Genomic DNA, 21,475 nt, shown 5'->3' with positions numbered 1-21,475 from the left:
GAGGCAAGAAATTACATTTCAACATATGAAGTCAAATTACATAAGCTGACAACGAGATAAACATAAGGTAACATATACCTTTACACTAAACCACATGGTCGAAAACAATAAATGTGCATGGACCAAATCATGATGACCACCCTGACAAGAATATTCAACATTTGTAGATCTCTCGAACACATCATGGGTAAGAACGTTATCGGAGCACGTTTCCACCCTACCATGATGTAGTTACACTTCCCAAAAATCTTTCATGACACGAAAGATACCCAACCTAGCACGAGGAAGACTAGCAATGTGATACTGGTAGGAGTAATGGAATTTGTGCAACTAGCATGATGTATCCACATTCTAACACTAGTGTACAAATATTATGACACACAAGACGCAAATGCATACATATAAAGATAGAAGCAACAATGCCTACTAATCTATCTAGAATCAATTTGAGATCTCAACTTCATCTCTCAACAAGTATTCCAAAAAGAGAACATAACTCAATAATGGATTTACTCATGAAGTTAGACTACAAGAGTCACACATTTATTCTAAGAGGTAACATCATATGTATTTATCTTAAACATGAAAAACACAAGAATGCATAAAGCATACATAAGCATATAGAAGCTACATGAGTATTAAGAGAAGACGAGTATACAAAGAAACAAGGGCTTACAAGTGTATACAAGAACATACAAGTGTATCAATTAATACAATCTTTTTATCAAGAGTTCAAAATAACATCCCTCTCTACCATTCCAAATGGTACCCATATCATCAATTTAAAGAACATGTCTACAATATACGTAGAAAAAATGACATGCATAACAAGTCACATAAAGATAATGTTCAATTTCTTATAATTAATGGATAACTCATCTTGTCTTTCTAGCACAAGTTATTTCAACATAGCTAAAGTAGTTGTAATTGTTATTTATGCTTCTTACAAAATAGAGTTACAATAATAATCATTTACAAGAAATCATAGGAAAACTTTCGAACCTTTCAACAAAACAAAGGTTAATATAGTTCTTACATTCAAATAAACTCCTTAGGTTTCTATGCCATTAGAGAATCCTATACAACCATAATAATCAAGTTACGATTTATAATTGTAAATACTTCCATGCTTGGATTGACTAAGGACTATACTCTTTCTTAGTCCATCTATCTTAGTATATTCTGATCTCACTAATCTAGATTGTTAATTCCTCTAAATTCTAATATATTATATCTTCAAAATATTTTAATAATTCAAATGAAGTGACTTCTAATATAAAGGAATTCTTAGGACTATATGCATTATTCATTTTTAGAATTTCCTACGAATCATATAGATATAAATAAATACCAAACTTGATATATGGTCTATGAAAACAACCCTACAAAGTGGCATGCATCTCGGGCTAGTGATGATGGCCCAAGGAAACGATCAAGGGTGGAACTTAAAGCACGCGAAGGGAAACTCTCGCAGTCAGGATATCGTATTGATAAGATAGTGATAACTGAGTATAGATAATATTAAACGATCTAATGTGTTGATAAACCAAAAATCCTAGATTTTTATATTAAGTCGATTCTATCATGACACACTCAGGCAAAGAAATTTGTTGTGCATACTATAGATTTATAGAGATTCTATAAACAGCGACAGAGACATGATAGAATATTGTTCCAAGGGTTGCAGATCGAAGAAAAACTTACTCTAATATTCATAAGGAAAATAAGCCAGTTAACGTACCTCAAAAGTCATCTTAATATACACAGATCCGAGTCAAATTTACCAGCACTACATAAACAAAAACAAAAACCAAAAAAAAAGGTGCATCGACTCTTCTACTAACTTAATTCACAAATTTTCCATGCTCATCGTTCTTCATAACCTGTAGATTAACTTCTGAATAATATACTATAGCTTTCACATATTTATATTCATGTTCGGCGGTGGTCTCCAAGCCCTCTTGAAGATTTCTCTATTTTGCTTGCATGTTAGACTGCACCGATCAACTCCACCTGAAAAGAAAGAAAAAAAGCAATGTCCTCTCCTCATGCATTCATCCAATATATAAATGAGGACTGAGCAAAAATTCTCCACTTTTTTTACACGTGGAAGAAGCTCCCTTATTTAAGGCTTTTTCCTTATAGCATTCGATTGTTTTATTAAATAATCCACACATCATTTTTTAAATACCAATAATGGTATATGCTAATCCTCAAGATATGACAATAGCTCCAAGTATCTATCACATGCATGGTACTTGTGGCACCAACTACTCATATATCATACTTGGTTCCAACATGCGAGGTCATCTTATAGATAAGTACATATGACACATCGAAAGGATTCATGAAAACTTGTCTAGTGAACCTCATTATATGTCACAATCAAATGATCCATGGGCATCTAAATATAGTGAACCTCATTATATGTCACAATCAAATGATCCATGGGCATCTAAATAGAGTCCTCTAGGTATTGAGGTCAAATATTTGTCAAGCAAATAACTCATTGAACGCATATGACTTGGCCTCTATTCAGCTCGCATACATAAATAATTATCTACTTATAAGGAAATCAAATTCATTCACTTCATTCAATGTTACTTGAAAGTATATATTATTTGTTAGATACAAGTTATCAAGTTTCTTTAACTCATTCATGGTCATCTAATACAGATTTCAACATCAAACTAAGACGTGCTAAAGAAGGTAAAAAAAAATTGGCAACAACTTCAAACTTTGGAATTGTCCCTTAAACCCTCCCTATGGACTTGGATGACAAGAGCATCAGTATACCAAGGACTATGTACATACCCACTTCCAAATGATATTGAAGTCACATGTAGTTCTCATAAATATCTCTCAATGAATATACACATGGTATTCCTACCCAGAAACCCCCTCCGATAATTAAAAAAGGTAATATAATTTTTTCACCAAAGAGAAGTTAATTAATTTACCAAAATAATTTTATTGTCTTCATGATATAATAAGGTTCTATACAGCTTAAAGTTCTCTTATGAATGAGAATAAGGGCCAACTTAGTTTTTGCAATAATAACATTGTGTAATATATATCTCTAGAGAGAGAGCCAACCATACCCAAGTACAAGGTTGTTAGGGGATCCCGAGTCAATCTAAGAATGCCATCAATAAAGTATGCACATCTCTATAAAATAGCAGTCAAAATATCATAGCATCAAATTTGTAAAAGCTTTGACATAGGTCCAAGTGAGGTCCCACTATGATTTTATAAAATCAAGTATCATATTCAAGTAAGACTGCATCATAAATGGAACTTAACATGCATTAGCAAAGCCACATAAAATCCTATTGAATCATATGACAATAATTACAAACTTGTTTTTAGTGTGATCAATATTAATCATACTTGAGACAAATGGATCAACACTATATCCTTTATGAAGATATACATTCATTAATATGAATAATAATATTTTAACCCTTTGCTCTCATTTACCTTATAATGCAATATATTACTCTTCTGTTATTCCAATTCACTTGCTATATGGTATTTGCTCATTGCTACTTATAAGTATGATCTTAATGGTGAACAATAGCATATCAAGAGATGCTATGCAACGCAATTACAAATGGTTATCTCTTATTGACAGAAGCATCAAATTAAATGGCAGTTCCCTCATATTTAATCATGCAATAATTTGGTTCCCCAAATTCTTCCAATATTAGGGTTCTTATACTTAAGAGCTATATAGTATTCATGTAGTATAGTCCAAATTTAAAATGGATTACCTAAAAGATATCAAAATGCAACAAGAATGCAAAATAATTTTAGTTCCATTAATAAATTCCTTACCACCTATATTATATTGTGATTGTAGGCCAAAGCTTATATTAAGTAACTATTGAGCAAGTAAGACCAAACTAATGTGATGTTAAAAAGAGTGGAACAGTCTGAGAAACATAAAAAAAACTCCCAATAGATGTAACTAGGGCTACTACAATGGTACCATCACATACTTAAAGACCTAATAGATTAAACAAGATAATTATATTTACTTATACAAATATACTAAACATAAATAAATCCCTTGTCTTCTTGAATCTTGCATAATCTAGGTCTAATATTAATAATATCTAGTCTTCTTTATTATTAATGCATTGCCAATATCTCTTATAAAAATAACTTCTAAATTGTTTTAATATATAACACATTCTAAATTGTGTTAAGATAGAACACAGCCACTCTCTCTCGATTAAACCACGATCAACCTCCTTTAACCCTCTTATTGAACCACTCAGTATGCATACATTATGGGTTCATCTTCCCCTTCATTTTTGGAAGAATTATTGCTTTGAAGCCATTGACAACTCTATCGATCGCTTGTTGAAGGTTAATGATACCACTTATTTCATGGGTCTTTCTACATTTGCACACATTTTGATTGATATTGATATCTCCATATCTCTTCCTAGGGATTTGGTTCTCATGGTTGTGGATAAGCCATGGACTCAATCGTTGGATTATGAGGGCCTCTCATGTCGATATCATTCGTTGTTTCTCTAATGGTCACTTAGCCACAAATTGTTCTCTCTTGTTGAAAAGGTGCTACCACTTGGTGGAAGGACACTAATGGTGATCACCTAACTATCCTGGCTTTCGATTTTCCTTTGACGACTCTTCACATGCTAATGGTGCTTCCTCCTAGGATGATGTTATACCTCTTGCTACTAGTGTGGCTCCTCGAGTCCCGTGGATCCTCCTTTGCCTCTTGCTACTAGTGTGGCCCCCTCTACCCCTTGGACCCTTTTCCACCTGCTGCTCCTATTCTGCTCCAACCTTCAGTGGAGGTTTTGTTGCCTGATCAACATTTTGCTTCAAGTACTAACAATCTCATTAAGGGGATTCCCACTCTTGCTCCCTCGTGTTGGTGATGCAATTGATAGTATTGCTTGGACTGTTGTTGCACCATGGAGGAAAGATCATTCTTACTCCTTTTCCCAAACTCCTCCCCGAATTGTGGATTAAATTTCTTCCCCCTCTTGATGTGGATTACGAGTTGTTCTACTAGTGTGTTGTAAGTGGTCCGTTATGGCCTTTGCTATCAAAGGTTTGTCATACTATTATAATCAAAAACGCATTCAAACATGAAGTAGTCTCTTTTACTATTAATTCACACATCAAAATAGAAAAAATATGTACAATCAATAATTAGACATGTTCATTAGCTCAAAAAGGTCATGATCTAATAATTTACAAAGAATTTTTTTATGTATAGGCTTTGTGCAATCACCCATAATCAACCACAACCTTAGCTATGAGCTTTGTGCATATCCATGTCCAAGCATCCACATTCTACATTCACATTAAATGGAGTAGTTGTAACTCTAGCATCTAACAAAATTTTATATTTATTTCCTATTCCAAAAACTCCCAATTTAGTATGTGCAGGGAAGATGTTAGCAAGGAAGATGTTAGCAACGGTTGTGGAATTGTGGATTTTGGTTTTACCCCTGCTTTTATAACAGAAATCCGCAGACTAACAACTTTCATAGAATTGGTGAATAGGTATATTGCTTACAAATCAAGCAATTTTGTAGAGTCGTTCTGCAAACTAGAAAAAGAGATTCGATATTTTGTGATTGATTGTTCGACTATGATAACCCTAAGGCCCTCAACATGCTGCATTATGCACATAAAAGAAGAAAATCTTTGTTGATTATCTTGCCAATAAAAAACTATAACAAGGCATCTAATGAATCAGTTGCCATTATTGGAGGAAGTGGTAAACTTACAATGAGGAGAAATACCATAAGAGACAACCACCCTAATTATGAAATTTACTTCGTTTAAAAAAAGTGTAAAGCTTATGGATCGACACCTTAACCTTAGAAACTGGTTCACAAAGAACAATGACTACATATAAAACATTCTTTCGAAGATAAACTCAATGGTCCAGGAAATTCTTCAGCGATATTGCTGTAAGAAATCAACCAAAATTCTATTTAATTTGAACTAAAGGTCATACCTGCAAACCCTTCTTTTGGTAGAATGAACCTTGGAAGAGCTTACATTAGAAAAGTTCATGTCCACTTATACAAAAAAGCAAGATCAAATATTACAATTCAGGCATCTTGCCCTGATACAAAAATGAGCTCAACTACAATATAAAGAAGCTTCACGGATAATACTTGATAGGATAATGTTAGAAGAAAATATATCTGTCAGGCTCGTTGGCAAAGAATTAATGCAATGCTCTGACAAAAAAATTGATCATGGACTGATGCTCTTCCTTATGTGCTCATTTGAGAGCATCATAAACAAAATAGTGGAGATACACCAATCTCAGGAATCTGATCTGATGAAACGCAAATACTGTAAATTCAAATGAAGAAGAAATCAACCCCCAAGGCCATTTCCTGGAGTCCGCCCTATATGTGAAAGTCTAGAAGATGGTAGTAATAAAGCTTCTTCATCCAGATCAGAGGTTGCTGAATTGGTTCCGCTTCCATTGTTTGCAACGTCTGATGTCTTGAATTTCCAATCCTGCAAAAAGTCAAATTTAGCCATCAAAGTTGATGATTGTAGTGTTCACACAGCTGAAGCCACATACAACTGGTAATTTTAACTAATTAGTAGGAAGCATTATACAATTGAATACCGGGGCCCAAAACATTCAGACAGGAAATGTACTAATAGTTTATAGTAGTGCAAAATTCAGAAAAAAAAAATAGAAATCAAAGAAAGAAGAAATTCTGATGAGTCTGAATACAAATAACTGTGAAACATGCAAGGAAAATGCATACTACACGTACTTATTAACCAGGGTAAGTTTGAATATAATATCAAAGAGCAAAAGAATTGTTTATAAATAAGATACTCTTGAAAAATCAAAAAAGACCATAATAAGTTTGATGACTTAAATTACTTTATAGTTTATAGAGGGGTAAAGGACATCCAGAACCAATTAATAAACATTCTATTGCAATGGTATTGTCTCACAGTCAAAAAATACGAGTTCATCCTTGATTTCACAATAAAAATTTGAATGTGCTGAAGTAAAATACATAGGCATGTGGATCAAAATTTTGTATGGAAATTGAATTGCAAAAGCAAAAGAGCTCAAGGGCATCAGTAAACAAATGTTGACCACACCCAAAAGAATTCTGAAATTAATTCACATATACATTATCCCTAATAGTTTGTTTTATCGTCTTCGGACGTGTAGTGTCACGGCACTTTGTTGGTGAAGCAGCCACCAAGGTTCAAACCCCTGCTGGGCCACTGTGCTCACAGGACTTGTGTCTTCGCTGGGCCGTTGTGCTCGTGGGTTTGAACAAGTGAAGTATGGGGATGAGGTCCCCCGTTTCTGGCCTCACCGGTTCATAGCTCTGGGTCAAAAGCGTTTCACATGGAGCCGGAGGGCGTGCCATGCCAATGTCGTCGGTCATGTTAAAAAATTTACTAGGCATTTGTTTTAAAAAAAAGTTTGTTTTATCATCCACTTTACCTCAAAAGGGACCATACAATTAAATACGGTGACCATAAGCATCCATTCTGCAGTGCAGAGTGAATAACCTTAACCACTGCAGAAAATCAAATATGACTTGTGGTAGAAAACTCATCATAAGTAAAAATTTTAATCAGATTTAATTCTTTTGGTATTGGAATAGAATATGGATATGCCCATTGCTGCACTTTCAAACTACCAACCAACTTGTACATCTTTATCGACACCACAAGAAAACCAGAACAATAGAATTTCAACAATAGACAGATTGTGGTATGTTTTAATACACTGATTTTCTCTCATAGTCGTAAGTAACAGAAATTTATATGCAGTAAGCCATCATTAATATTTACAGTGCTTGAATTAAATACTTTTCCATTGACATCAAAAAAACAAATAGGACCATCCATGTATCTCATAATAGAGTTTGCAAAAGTTTATTGATTTAAATGAAAAAATCACACCTGCAAACAAAAAAAAACATACCTTCAGTAGAGTCTTTGACTTCTCCGGTGCAGCATCAATAGGCAATTGACTTGTGGCCCGACCATCCTTCACCTTCAAGTAATTATATAGCACTACACCACATAGAGCTGCATCCAAATGCAAATCCGAATGGCATTTTAAAACATAGCATTCATATTCATAAAACAAAATTGATTAAAATAGAAGATCATTTTAATTTATGAGGGATGCGTATGTTACCAATTGCATATCCAATTATGTTGAGCCCTGTGATTGCTGACTCTGGAAACACTACTGTTGAAAGAGCAATAAGTATCCAGTCCTTCAATACACCAGCCACTCTAACAGTGACTGCTCCAGTTCTACCAATGACCAAAAATATGGAGAAGTTCAACGCCAATGCACAAAGAGCATTTGAGAAAAAAATCCAAAAATTGAACTGTAGCTGCTGAACCTCCATTGCTGGTTGCTCCAACAGATACCAAGGAACAAACAGAAACAAGAAACTGCAAACAAAAGAGAGAATTCACATGTTAGACAAAAACAAAAAATTGCATCTAGTTAGAAAAATACAATACAATGATAGAAGTAACAAGTCAATAGATTTGACAGATTGCAGTTACCATTCCAATGCAAATGGATACTAAAATTAAATTACTGCATCATGAGCTCAGAAGGACCAAGTTAGTGCAAAATGTAAAGGAATCCGACATAAGAATACTGCCCAAAAGAATTGAACTTGGTTTTCGCTAATTCAAGAGAAAGTGGTACATGAGAAATAGCTGGACTCTACAAAGGGACTAAAGAAGATCCACTTCCACTAACTATTCCACTTACAACAACGAATAACTACTAAATGCTACCTAGACTAACATAAATTATTAAAGAACATACATCACATGGTGAGCACAACATAAGACAGATGTACAAATATGAAGTGTTTGAATTATAGAAACTGCTGCACAGATATGGACTTGAAATTTCACTGAGCTTTTTCCTACAACTGGGTACATAGTTGTCTGCTTGCTTCAAGTAGGAGTTCAAACAGTTCAATGTGAAATGGTAATTGCATGAATTGATTATGAAGACAAAAGACTACATATAAGCAATTACAAGATGATCTTTCTAACCGAAACAATCATAAACTGAATGCAGAAATAGAAACTAACTAAATAACTAAAACTAACTAAATGACCTTTAATAATACCCTCCCTTAATGGTCATCCTATTAATTACACCAAGTTGCCCCCTAAATTTTACAAACTTGTCTAGGCTCTCAAAGACTTAGTATGAATGTCTACAGTCTGGTTCACAGTTGGAACATACTGCAAGACCACAGTTCTATCTTCAACAAGTTGTCAAATGAAATGGCAATGAAGCTCTGTGTTTGGTTTGCTCATGGAAGACTGGATTCTTGGCAAGTTTTAGCACCCCTTGATTGTCATAGAGGGTGAAGGACCTTCTAGAGACATTTTCTTGTCAAAAAGCATCCTTCGTAGACATACTGCCTCACATGCTACCTTAACAGTTCCCCGATACTCTGCTTCTGTCAAGGAAAGAGCTGCTGCCTACTGCTTCTTACAAGTCCATGTGACTACACCCATACCAAGACTGAAGACATACCTAGAAGTAGACTTCCTACCATCAACAAAACCTACCTAATTTGAGTCTATAAAACCAATCAATCAAGGATCTTTTCTTCTGTTGTACAGAATGCCAAAGTCAAGTGCCCCTTGCACATATATCAGTAAATGCTTCACTACAACCCAATGTTCTGCTTTAGGGGCTATCATGAAACAAGATATGTAGCTCACAGCATAACTAAGATCAAGTCTAGTGGCTATAAGATAGATGAGACTACCAACCAGTTGCTTGAATGCCAACTCATTCACCACAAGTGAATCTGATTTGGCTGATAATTTTAGCCCTTTCTCCATAGGTGTGGATGAAGGTTTGCAATCTTGCATTCTGAACTTATCCAACAAACTCCTCGCATACTTCGACTAAGAAATGAAAATGTTGCCACGTGTCTACCAAACCTCCACACCGAGACAATAATGCAAAAGTCCCAAATCTGTCATATCAAATGTCTAACACAAGTTCTATTTGATTTGCTCAAGCAAGTGTTCTCCACTACCAACCAGTTGCTTGAATGCCAACTCATTCACCACAAGTGAATCTGGTTTGGCTGATAATTTTAGCCCTTTCTCCATAGGTGTGGATGAAGGTTTGCAATCTTGCATCCTGAACTTAGCCAACAAACTCCTCGCATACTTCAACTAAGAAATGAAAATGTTGCCACGTGTCTACCAAACCTCCACGCCGAGACAATACTGCAAGAGTCCCAAATCTGTCATATCAAATGTCTAACACAAGTTCTGTTTGATTTGCTCAAGCAAGTGTTCTCCACTACCAATAATGATGACATCATCGACATAGATGACAAGTATAATGATGTCATGATCAGCGCACTTGGCATACAAGTTGGGATCCGAAGAACTTCTCTGAAAGCCCTGTTCAACCAAGGATTGATCAATCTTGATGTACCCTACCCTGGGGGCTTGCTTCAAGCCATAAAGAGCTTTCACCAATCATCCTCCAAATCACCATTGAGGAAGGCACTCTTAACATCCATTTGATGGACTTTCCAGATAGAATGTGTTGCAATGGCTCAAACTAGTCGGATGGTGCTCATCTTTGCTATAGAAGCAAAGGTTTCCTCGTAGTCAACTACTTGTTAGAAGCCTTTAGCTACCAAACAAGCTTTGTATTTATCAATATCAAGTGTTCCATCAGCTTTGTACTTTATAGTGTTGATTTTAGCAATCAAATTGACAGTAAGAAACAGAAAACATGAAATGCACACATAACACAGTGATACCCTGGGAAAACCTCCCTCTTGGAGGTGAAAAACCCAATAACAATATCTCAAATCCAATATATATTAAGGGCACAACCAAACTACAAATTATCCCAGCTAAGGCACAACAAATGATCACCAAAGTACACACTTATTTGCAACTCTGATAAGATTTGAATATGAACGAAATTCTCAGAATGCCATATGCTGATCTTGGATGATGTTCGTTGGCTGAGGATAGCAAATTCAACAAGCATCACAGACTTAGGAGATGATTCCCCTTACCTAGAGTAAGCTCTCTCAAGGTAGAGTAACTTCGGTTCTCCAAGTAGGCTAAATCCGCTCAATGATGAAGTGATCAGGTTCGCTGCTAGGTGTGATCAGATTCCCTGTTGTAGATGTCTTGATTAGTGCAGATCGCATAAGGCAGAGAGATGATGGATTATTAAATTAATTGTGACTACATGTCACCTTGTACTTATATGAAACATACCCTTAATTTTCTTGGTCGGCCTAATACATAATTGGCACCAAGATACAAGTTCAATTTACAAGTTACATTTGAATTAGGTCTTGCCTCATAGCAAGTTACAAGTTACATTTAGATCATACACCCAAATAGGGCCTACCCTATATTGTATATAGTTGTTGAGATATTTAAATATCAAGGTCGACAGGCCACTTGATATTTGTGATCCGACCTAGCTACAAAAACCAACATATAGACCCATCTGTAGCCAATGGGTTTCTTCCCTGGGGGAAGATCTGACAAAACACATGTTATTATTCAGAAGACCATGATATTCAGCTTCCATAGTCTTTTCCCATTCAAGTTTACCCTTTAGGGCTCATAAACACTTTGAATGTTGGCCATAAGAGCAAAGTTGACAATGTTCTTCTTGCTCTTGCCTCTAGAAGATAGACCCTCAACAAGCTCATCATCTAAACTATCACCAATAAGCTTTTCCCACCACTTAGGATGGAGAGCATAACCATCTACTTCCAAATTAGGTGTATCAACATGACTTGCACTACCTAGAATAAAATCATTTCGATGCTGATCCAAGTTATCCTGAGGGAATTTTGGTGGAACAATGTCATGCCTAGGAGATTCCACAACTTCAAGTTCAGAATCATCAAAATCCCTCCCTTCCAATAGAGCTAATGGAAGCCTAACACCAATATTTATTGTCTGAAAAGATTGATCTTAAGGATGCTGGATGGGAGAAGTGAACTGAAAGGGCCCACCATCTTCATCAAAAACCACATCTCTACTAAATGTGAGACGATAAGTGTCCACATCAATCAGCCGATAGGCCTTATGATTGCCATTGTAGCCTGTAAGTATCAACTTCTGACTTTTGGAATCCAACTTAATTCTATTAGCATCTAGAATCCAAGTATATGCAATTGAAACAAAAACCCTAAGGTGGCTGATTTTTGGTTTCCTCCTAGACCAAGCTTCCTCGAGAGTCATCTTCTTAGTGGCTTGTGTGGGGGACCGATTCAGAAGGTATACTACAATATACACTACCTCAACCCAAAACTTCTTAGGCACAATCTTGTTTTCTAACATACACCAAGCCATCTATGTTATAGTTAGGTTCCTCCACTCAACAACACCATTCTGCTGAGTGGTATAGGGTGTACTAAGTTGACACTCAATACCATGTTTAGCACAGAAGTTTGTGAATTCAGCGGAACAAAATTCACCTCGATTATCTAACCTAAGAGTTATGATTTGATGTCTTGACTCTTTTTCAACTAATGCTTTAAACTTCTGAAATTCATTAAACACATCCAATTTTGCTTTGAGAAAAAACACCCACATTTTTCTACTAAAATCATCGACAAACAAAAGAAAATACCTGGTACCAGTGACCGATCCCATATTCATTGGTCCACAAACATCTGCATGAACCAGCTACAAGACCTTGGATGCTCTCTATGCTTGTTCATCTGGGAATGGAACTCAATGTTGCTTCCCCGGTTGGCAAGCTTGGCATCACCATGTGTCTATTGCTCAATCTATAGTAGGCTTTCTATTAGATTCTCTCAAGACAACTGTGAGAGATATGATAGCTGATGCCAAAGAGTGCTTATGGAAGAACTCTTCGCAGCCATTGCAATCTCCTGAGACTCTCCAGTATCAATCAGCTTGTACAATCCATGATATTCGAGGCCAACCAACAACAATTGTCTTCTTGGACTCCTTATCAACAATGTGGCACTTGTGTGCATTGAAAACGACATCCAACTTCAAACAGTGTCGCATCATCTAACTAACAGAAAGCAAATTGAGTTCTATGCCTAGAACATAGTATACATTAAGAAATATGAGTTTCCTCCCACAAGATGTAATTTGAACGTTGCCCTGACAACTATATACTCTTCACCTCCTCCAAAGATCACTGAATCAGAGAAAGTCATGTACTCTGTGAACCAATCTCTTTTGAGCATGAAATGCCGAGAAGCTCCAAAATCAATGTACCAAGCAGATGTTTTGACATGATTTGCTAGCCTTTTGGCCATAAAAGCATAAAAGGTGGATTCCTTTTGCTCAGTGTGCTCTGCAACATGGGCCTTCTGTTGAGGCCCTCCTTGGTTAGATTGCTCATCAGCCAACCTTTTTTTGCACTATTTCTTCATGTGGCCAAACTTACCACAACAGTGACATGTGATAACTTTCTTGGGGATGTTCTCTAGTTTTCTTTGTCCTTTTGCTTGAAAGGACTTGCCTTCACCTTTGCCTTTATCCTTGGCTTTGGCAGTAAACGTTTGTGTTGCAGTGGGTGAGTTGTTGCTCCCAAACTATTGTTTCCATTTGCCTTGTTGCACAAGTCAAAAAGAAACTTCAAGTCAACATTTGTGGATGTAATGTTGAGCATTTCAATTAAGTGTTCATAGGATTGTGCTAAGCTTTTCAACATTATAACCACCATATCTTCTTCTTCCATCTTGTGACCAATAGCCTCCAATTGATCGCGTATATCCTTGATCTTCACAAGATGCTCTTGCAAAGACATCTTATCGTCCATCATGATTGAGAAACAGTTTATTCTTCAAAAAGAATGCCCGGCTCTTATCTAACGTTTCATGGCGATCCTTCAAAGCGTCCCAATCTTCACAACAGTCTTGCCAGATGGTACTTGTGGAAGCATGTTGTCGGTAACTAACAACTTGATGAGCATCACCGCTTCCCGATTGTACTCATCGAACTTGTCCTGGTCTTTTCCAACAACCATAGGACGAGGAGTTGTACCCAAAACAACTTGGTCTAGACACCGATATTCAAAGATTGTGAGCATTCGATGTGTTCACATGTTATTTTTGTCATTGAAGCACTGATTATGTTCCAACATAATGTTGGTCAATGATGCCATCCCCCCACTTTCTGATGCACAAAAAAAGCGATAAATATGCAACAACAATCTTGGAAAAAAACAATCTGATTTGTCTGGTTAGAAAATCAGTCAAAACCTTTACACGAAATTTAGGGCATAGTCTCGAGGCAAAATATTCTAATTTTATAAAAAAATCAATCAAAAACTAAATAGAACCAAAAAAATTTGAAAACCCACGATTTTGATTGCAAAAATAGTCAAGAAATAGCAGGTTTTACAAAACCCTAGATCGCAGCTGATAAAGAGCAGAGAGATTCAGAAACCCTCAATGCAGGAGAAAATGTGAAACCCTTCCACATGACACAACTCAGGTCGCAGCCAAAAAAACCCTTTCGTCATGGAAAACGTAGAGTAGTGCGGCAAATAAAAAATTAAAATATTGAAAAGTGGCGATCTGCAGATAAAAGCGATCAAAAACCCCGTAGTTGAATCTAGGGACCCATCACAGAATGAAACCTCCTGTTCTACGAGCTTTACAGAGGGAGAGTCACCGTGAATAAAGACAGCATCACGCGAAGGAAAGGAAATATGTCGCACATGGAACAAGAAGCAAATCATGGACAAAAAACCCTTCTTCATAGGCTGACACAAACCCAACGCAAGAAACCCTTGCGCACGGAACTGTAAACAGCACACAAGTCGCGAACCGAAAAAAAGAGACGCGATTTGCAAAAAAAACCACATGCCTTTGAGCAGAAAGTCTGACGATACTATTCTGAAAATACTTCCACACGATTTTGTTTTTTTTTTAAATCGCAAAAACTTCTAAACAATTTTAAGAAAACTATTTAGGATTAGCCACAACTTTTTTATTTTAAAAATTCACCAAAAAATAAAACTAGCTCTGATACCATGAAATAATAATTGCATGAATTAATTATGAAGACGAAAGACTACATATAAGCAATTACAAGATGATGTTTCTAAACGAAACAATCGTAAACTGAATGCATAAATAAAAACTAACTAAATGAACATTAATAATACAATAATTACTTTAATACAATGTAGTCGACATGAAGCACATAGTTAATGCCTTGGATGAGTTGAAAGATCAAAGCAGAGATATTACCTAATTGTCATCAAGATGTAGACAGACCATATCTGCAAAGCTTTAGCTTTAATGTTGTCGGTTCTTAAACCTCAAAGCATAACCAAAATGTTCATCCAACTCGAGCAAACAACTTTGCATCCATCATACAAACACACACACAAACTATATGGCATTTGATGGTTTTCACAACAATCAGGTGCTCTAGATGTACCCAAACATTTGAATAACTACTCAAAATATTCTTAATAGTACCAGAGGTTTTTGAAGGAAATGCATTTTCCATCTACAAATATAGCTATAAATGCACTACACTTAATACTCATTCATCTAACACGGTTGAAGATTCTCCAGCACTATGGACATGCCTGAAATGGGTGGGTTATCCTTGCTCCAACAGCATTTGATCGTATCAAATAAAATAGCTGTTAAATTATAGTCTCAGTCGTAAATGTAAAGTTATTTCAATTTTAATTAAAGAACAAGTTATGAACTATGAATGCTATATATGGATATGAGGAATTATGTCAATGTCTAATAATTCTGATTTTTATCTGCAGGTCTGAAGGAGAGAGATCATTTAATATTTTCTATGTCTTCTCCAAATGAATTCAATTGGCATATATATCATTTAGGCAACCGGTCAATTGGTGTATTGACCGGTCATGCCTTTTAGGCATGACCGATCAATGCACCCATTGATCGGTGCCTTTACAATTATACCATTAACACAATGCTGATTATCGGTTCAAAAACCCCCGATAGCATATTGTAATATCATAATATAATGACTGATCAATTTAATGAATCGGTTCATATAAACACCGATGATTCAAAGTGCACGATGTATATAATCCAACCGGTGCATTTGTTAACCAATGTTAATGCCAAATAAAGCGGTGTATTCATTAAACCCGATAACAAATATGCCCGATATAATTAAGCCCGATAACATATGTGAATCGGTGCCAATGTTTATGCACCCGATAGCAAGTATGTATTGGCGAATTTAACCCAATAACTTATAGCATTTAATATGCTATCGGGTTAATACCCCGATAGCATATTAATGCCAATTTAATATGCTATCGGGTTAATACCCCGATAGCATATTAATGCCAATTAACAATTGACATTAATATGCTATCGGGTTGTTAGCCCGATAGCATAATGATAAGCAATGTTTGTACAATCCGATAATCATATGCAATATAAATCAGACATGAAGCATGTAGATAAATAACAGAACAAGGAAGGTCAGGAAGATCTTATCTTGCATAAGCTACCATGCATTAACAGTAAACTAAATCTGTTTGTATCAGCGCACATTCTGTTATTTATGATTTAATAAACATTGGAATTTTGTTAGTGTTAACTAACAAATTCACTTTGCAAACGTTCGATGTGGATAAGAAAACCAGAAGACACTGGTGACATATATATATACATTTGCCTTCGTACCTACAGAGGCAAATCGATAAGAGACAATCGATTTTCATTTCTTCGATCTGACTCTAATATATCAGATATTGAAGCCACAGCAAATCTGATTGCACAGAAACAATAACAGTCTATTTTACATTTACATGGTATCAGAGCCTAACTACTTAAGATCCGAATAGACTAAAAGCGAAGTTTACATTGCAAATCGAAGATTTCTAAAATGGCGAACACAATCAGATTCGAGGATAGACTCGAAGGTGCAGAAAATTTTGTGGCTTGGAAAGTCAGAATTATGATAGTATTAAAAGAGAACAAAGTAATCAAATTCATAAAAGAAGACAAGCCCGAACCTGCAGACGATCCTGAGAAAACTATGTGGAATGAAGAAAATGATAAAGCTGTAAAAATCGTGATAGATGCAGTAAGGGATCACATAATACCACTTATATTAAAATATGACAACGCTTATGAAATGTTCAAAACCCTTGAAAGGACGTATGAGATAAACAATCCGAGCAAAACCCTAGCTCTAAGAAGACAATTGAACCACATAAGTATAAATAAAGGTGAAACAATAAACTCATACTTCATGAGGATAGGTTCACTTAGAGATCAACTGCAAAAACTTGATTATCATGTCGAGAAGCAAGAACTATCAATGATTACTCTAGATGGATTACCTGAATCCTGGGAATCATTCAAACAAGGCATAAATGCAAGGGATAAATTTACAGAATTTGATCGACTAAGGGATGACTGCCTCTTTGAAGAGTCAAGACAAATGAAAGGGGGAAATCACAAAACTAAAGATGAGGACCTCCACATTCTGAATACCGACTCCCGTGAGAAAGGCAAGAAGAGAAACTTCAAGAAGAGAAAATTCCATCATGGGAAAAGCGTGCATAAGAAAGACATGTCAAAAATCCAATGTCATAGATGTGATCAGTACAAACACATGTCATTTAATTGTCCTGACAAAGTAAAATAGCAGGCATCATTCGCCAAAGTAGAGAGGAACACAGAACTTGAATCTGAAAAATTTGTATTATATTCAGCACTATCAAGTCAAGCTTCAAACAAGTCTAACACTTGGGTGATAGACAATGGATCGTCAAAACATGTCACCGGATTCAAAGAATTACTAGACTCAATGGAAGAGGGATCAAATGAAGAGGTAACAATAGGGGATGACTATCCACATCCTGTAAAAGGTGTCGGGACATGTACAATCAGACTGAAGTCTGGAATCTCAATCCAACTCACCGGGGTACTATTTGTACCAGGCATCAAAAGGAACTTAGTCTCTATCTCTGCACTTGAGGATGACGGATATAGAGTCTCATTCATAGAAGGAAAGGTAATGGCATGGCCAAAAACATTCATCTACAAAAGAGCACAAGTGATTGGTTACAGACAAGGACACCTATATGAATTGTGTAATGAGCCAAATCAAACCTTACTTCATGAAGTCATAGACCAAGCGGAAATTTGGCATAGAAGACTAGGGCACTTACATTTTCGTGCTCTACCCTCTATGGAGAAATTAGTCATAGGACTACCTAAACTAAAGTCAATTCATTCAGATGTTTGTAAAGGATGTGCACTAGGGAAAAACACAAAAAGCTTTTTTCCTTGCAGTTCTAGAAAAACTAAAGAAATACTAGAACTAGTTCACTCTGACTTATGTGGGCCTATGTCTGAACCATCACTAGGAAACGCATTATACTATGTAATCTTTGTAGATGATTTTTCTAGGAAAACTTGGATTTATTTCCTTAAAAGTAAAGAGTCTAAAGATATTCATAGGAAATTTAAAGAGTTCAAATCTATTACAGAAAATCACTCTAGTAGGAAAATCAAAACTCTTAAGACTGACAATGGTAGGGAATACACATCAGAAGTATTTAAAGAGTTTTGCAAAGATGCTGGAATTAAGAGGGAGTTCACTGTACCCTACAATCCTCAACAAAACGGGGTTGCTGAAAGAAAAAAATAGAACAATAGTAGAAGCGGCAAGGGCTATGTTGTTAGATCAAAACCTAGAAACTGCACTTTGGGGAGAAGCCACTAATACCGCTGTATACATTCAAAACAGATGTCCTCACTCTCATATTGGTGACAAAACTCCTAAAGAAGTCTTTACTGAAATTAAACCTGATATTAGCCATCTCAAAATATTTGGATGTCCTGTTTATATTCATGTACCTAAGGAGAAAAGAATTAAATTAGAACCTACTGGACAGAAAGGGATTTTTGTAGGATATAGTGAAACATCTAAAGCCTATCGAATATTCATCCCTGGTCAAAGACAAATAGAATTAAGCAGAGATGTCATATTTGAGGAAAATATAGCTATTAACAAAACAAGGAGTTCCATCACACCTGAAATCCCAACTAATTCCATTAACTTGGAAGAAAATTCTCTTTCTGAAACTCAGAGGGAGCATCCTGAGGATAACACCTTGGAACTTGAGAACACTGCAACAGAGAATCCCAGGAAGAGACTACTATGGGCCACTAAAACAGTATAGGAAGCAGAATCCTTTGCAGCACCTAGAGGAACAATTAGAGAAAGCAAAAGACCTTCAAAGTTTTCTAGCTATGTTACTCTAATGACAGACCTCATAAATGTTGAACCTTCAAGTGCCGGAGAGGCTCTTAAACAGCAAGTATGGAAGGATGCCATGATAGAGGAATATCAATCTATCTTAAAGAATGATGTGTGGAAAATTGTGCATAGACCTAAAGGAAAATCAGTTGTATCTTCTAAATGGCTCTTTAAAATTAAGCATGCTGCTGATGGCAGTATAGAAAAACATAAAGCAAGATTTGTTGCTCGAGGCTTCTCGCAGAAGGAAAGAATTGACTATGAAGAAACATTTGCACCTGTTGCACGATACACTTCTGTCAGAACAATCCTGGCTATTGCTGCATCTAAAAGATGGAAAGTTCATCAAATGGATGTAAAAACTGCATTTTTGAATGGAACAATTGAAGAAGAAGTATATCTAGAGCAACCTGAGGGATTTGAGGTAAATAATGCTAAAACACATGTATGCAAGTTAGAGAAAGCAATGGATGGATTAAAACAAGCTCCCAGAGCATGGTATGAAAGAATTGACAGTTACTTATTAGAGATAGGTTTCTCTAAGAGCATTGCTGATCCAAATCTGTATTTCAAAATAATCAAAGGTGAAATGTTGATACTCATATTATATGTAGATGACTTATTAATTACAGGCGAAGATCATCTCATTGCAAAATGTAAACAGGAACTAGCTTCAGAGTTTGAGATGAAGGATTCAGGTCTACTCCATTATTTCCTTGGATTAGAAGTATGGCAAAAACCAGATGGTATTTATCTAAACCAAGGTAAATACACCATTGACATTCTGAAGAGATTTGGAATGATGAATTGTAAGCCAATGTCATCTCCTATGGAAACAAACCTACATAAACTAAAAGAAGCTATAGCAAATTCCAAATTTGCAGATCCAACATTATACAGACAGATTATTGGATCATTAATGTACCTAGTCAATACCAGACCTGATATATGTTATGCAGTAAATGCACTCAGCCAACACATGGTTGAACCCAAAGAAATACATTTGGTTGCAGTAAAGCATATATTGAGATATCTACAAGGTACCTTGGACTATGCATTGCATTATGAACACACTGCATTGAACCTACATGGATATTCTGATTCAGACTAGGCTGGAAGCGTGATAGACAGGAAGAGCACTTCAGGATGCTGTTTTAGCTTAGGATCAGCTATGGTATCTTGGATCTGCAGAAAACAATCATCTGTAGCTCAGAGCTCCACAAAAGCTGAATATATAGCTGCATCCATGCCAGCTAAGGAAGCCGTATGGTTGAGGAAATTGATAGTAGGACTATTTGGTGAAAGTCTGAAGCCTACTATCATTCATTGTGACAATCAGAGCTGCATTAAACTTTCAGTGAATCCAGTTTTCCATGATAGATCCAAGCACATTGAGATCCCATATCACTATGTAAGAGACATGACAAAGAGGAAGGAAATAAGACTGGAATATGTCAATACAGGAGATCAAATAGCTGACATTCTCACCAAACCCCTAGCAAGAGTGAAAATTGATCACTTCAGAAGGTATCTTGGTATGGTTAAAATGTAATTGATGTCTAAAATTATGTAAACTTCTTGGTCATATATTTGAGTATATGAAGTATGTAACCTTTCCCTGTGTTCATTCCTAGAGGATGACGATTCTTTAGTTAATGAACACTTGTATTTTAACATTATAAGGTGACGATCTTATAAATGTTTGGAAGATCATATAAACTAAAATCAGACAATTTGAATATCAGTAACATGATAAGTTATAGTAGACATTATGTAAGCAGATTAATGTCAGTGCACATACTATAACAGGGATATCAAAGTGAGTACATCCTTAGTATCACAGGCTGATACTTAAACTTGGATATCAAAGTGAGTACATCCTTAGTATCACAGGCTGATACTTAAACTTGGATACTTAAACTTGGATATCAAAGTGAGTTTATCCTTGGTATCACACGTTGATACTTCACACCTAGGTGATGTGATTCTCATGAGATTAGTGATGAACTTAATTAAAATTTTAGGCCTATACTCCTAAGACTAAGAGGGAGTGTTAAATTATAGTCTCAGTCGTAAACTAAATTTGTTTGTATCAGCGCACATTCTGTTATTTACAATTTAATAAACATTGGAATTTTGTTAGTGTTAACTA

The 21,475-nt window shown here is 35.9% G+C and overlaps 1 protein-coding gene across 1 annotated transcript in view; it reads right to left on the bottom strand.

The window, feature by feature from the left end:
* Nucleotides 1–5,843: 5,843 nt before the first annotated feature.
* Nucleotides 5,844–21,475, bottom strand: part of LOC131055192 (probable sugar phosphate/phosphate translocator At1g48230) — a 99,782-nt gene continuing 84,150 nt past the window's right edge. Inside the window, exons 8-10 of the mRNA XM_057989787.2 lie at nucleotides 8,198–8,463; nucleotides 7,979–8,085; nucleotides 5,844–6,528 (exon numbers count right to left, since the gene is read on the bottom strand). Of these exons, the coding sequence (XP_057845770.1) occupies nucleotides 6,382–6,528; nucleotides 7,979–8,085; nucleotides 8,198–8,463 (520 nt within the window). The 3' untranslated portion in view covers nucleotides 5,844–6,381. The remainder of the gene's footprint in view (nucleotides 6,529–7,978; nucleotides 8,086–8,197; nucleotides 8,464–21,475) is intronic.

The sequence above is a fragment of the Cryptomeria japonica genome, chromosome 3 (genome assembly GCF_030272615.1).
Source record: "Cryptomeria japonica chromosome 3, Sugi_1.0, whole genome shotgun sequence".
In the NCBI taxonomy this organism is placed as follows: Eukaryota; Viridiplantae; Streptophyta; class Pinopsida; order Cupressales; family Cupressaceae; genus Cryptomeria; species Cryptomeria japonica.
Note: the sequence above shows the minus strand (reverse complement) of the source record. Positions and strands in the feature narration are given on the sequence as shown.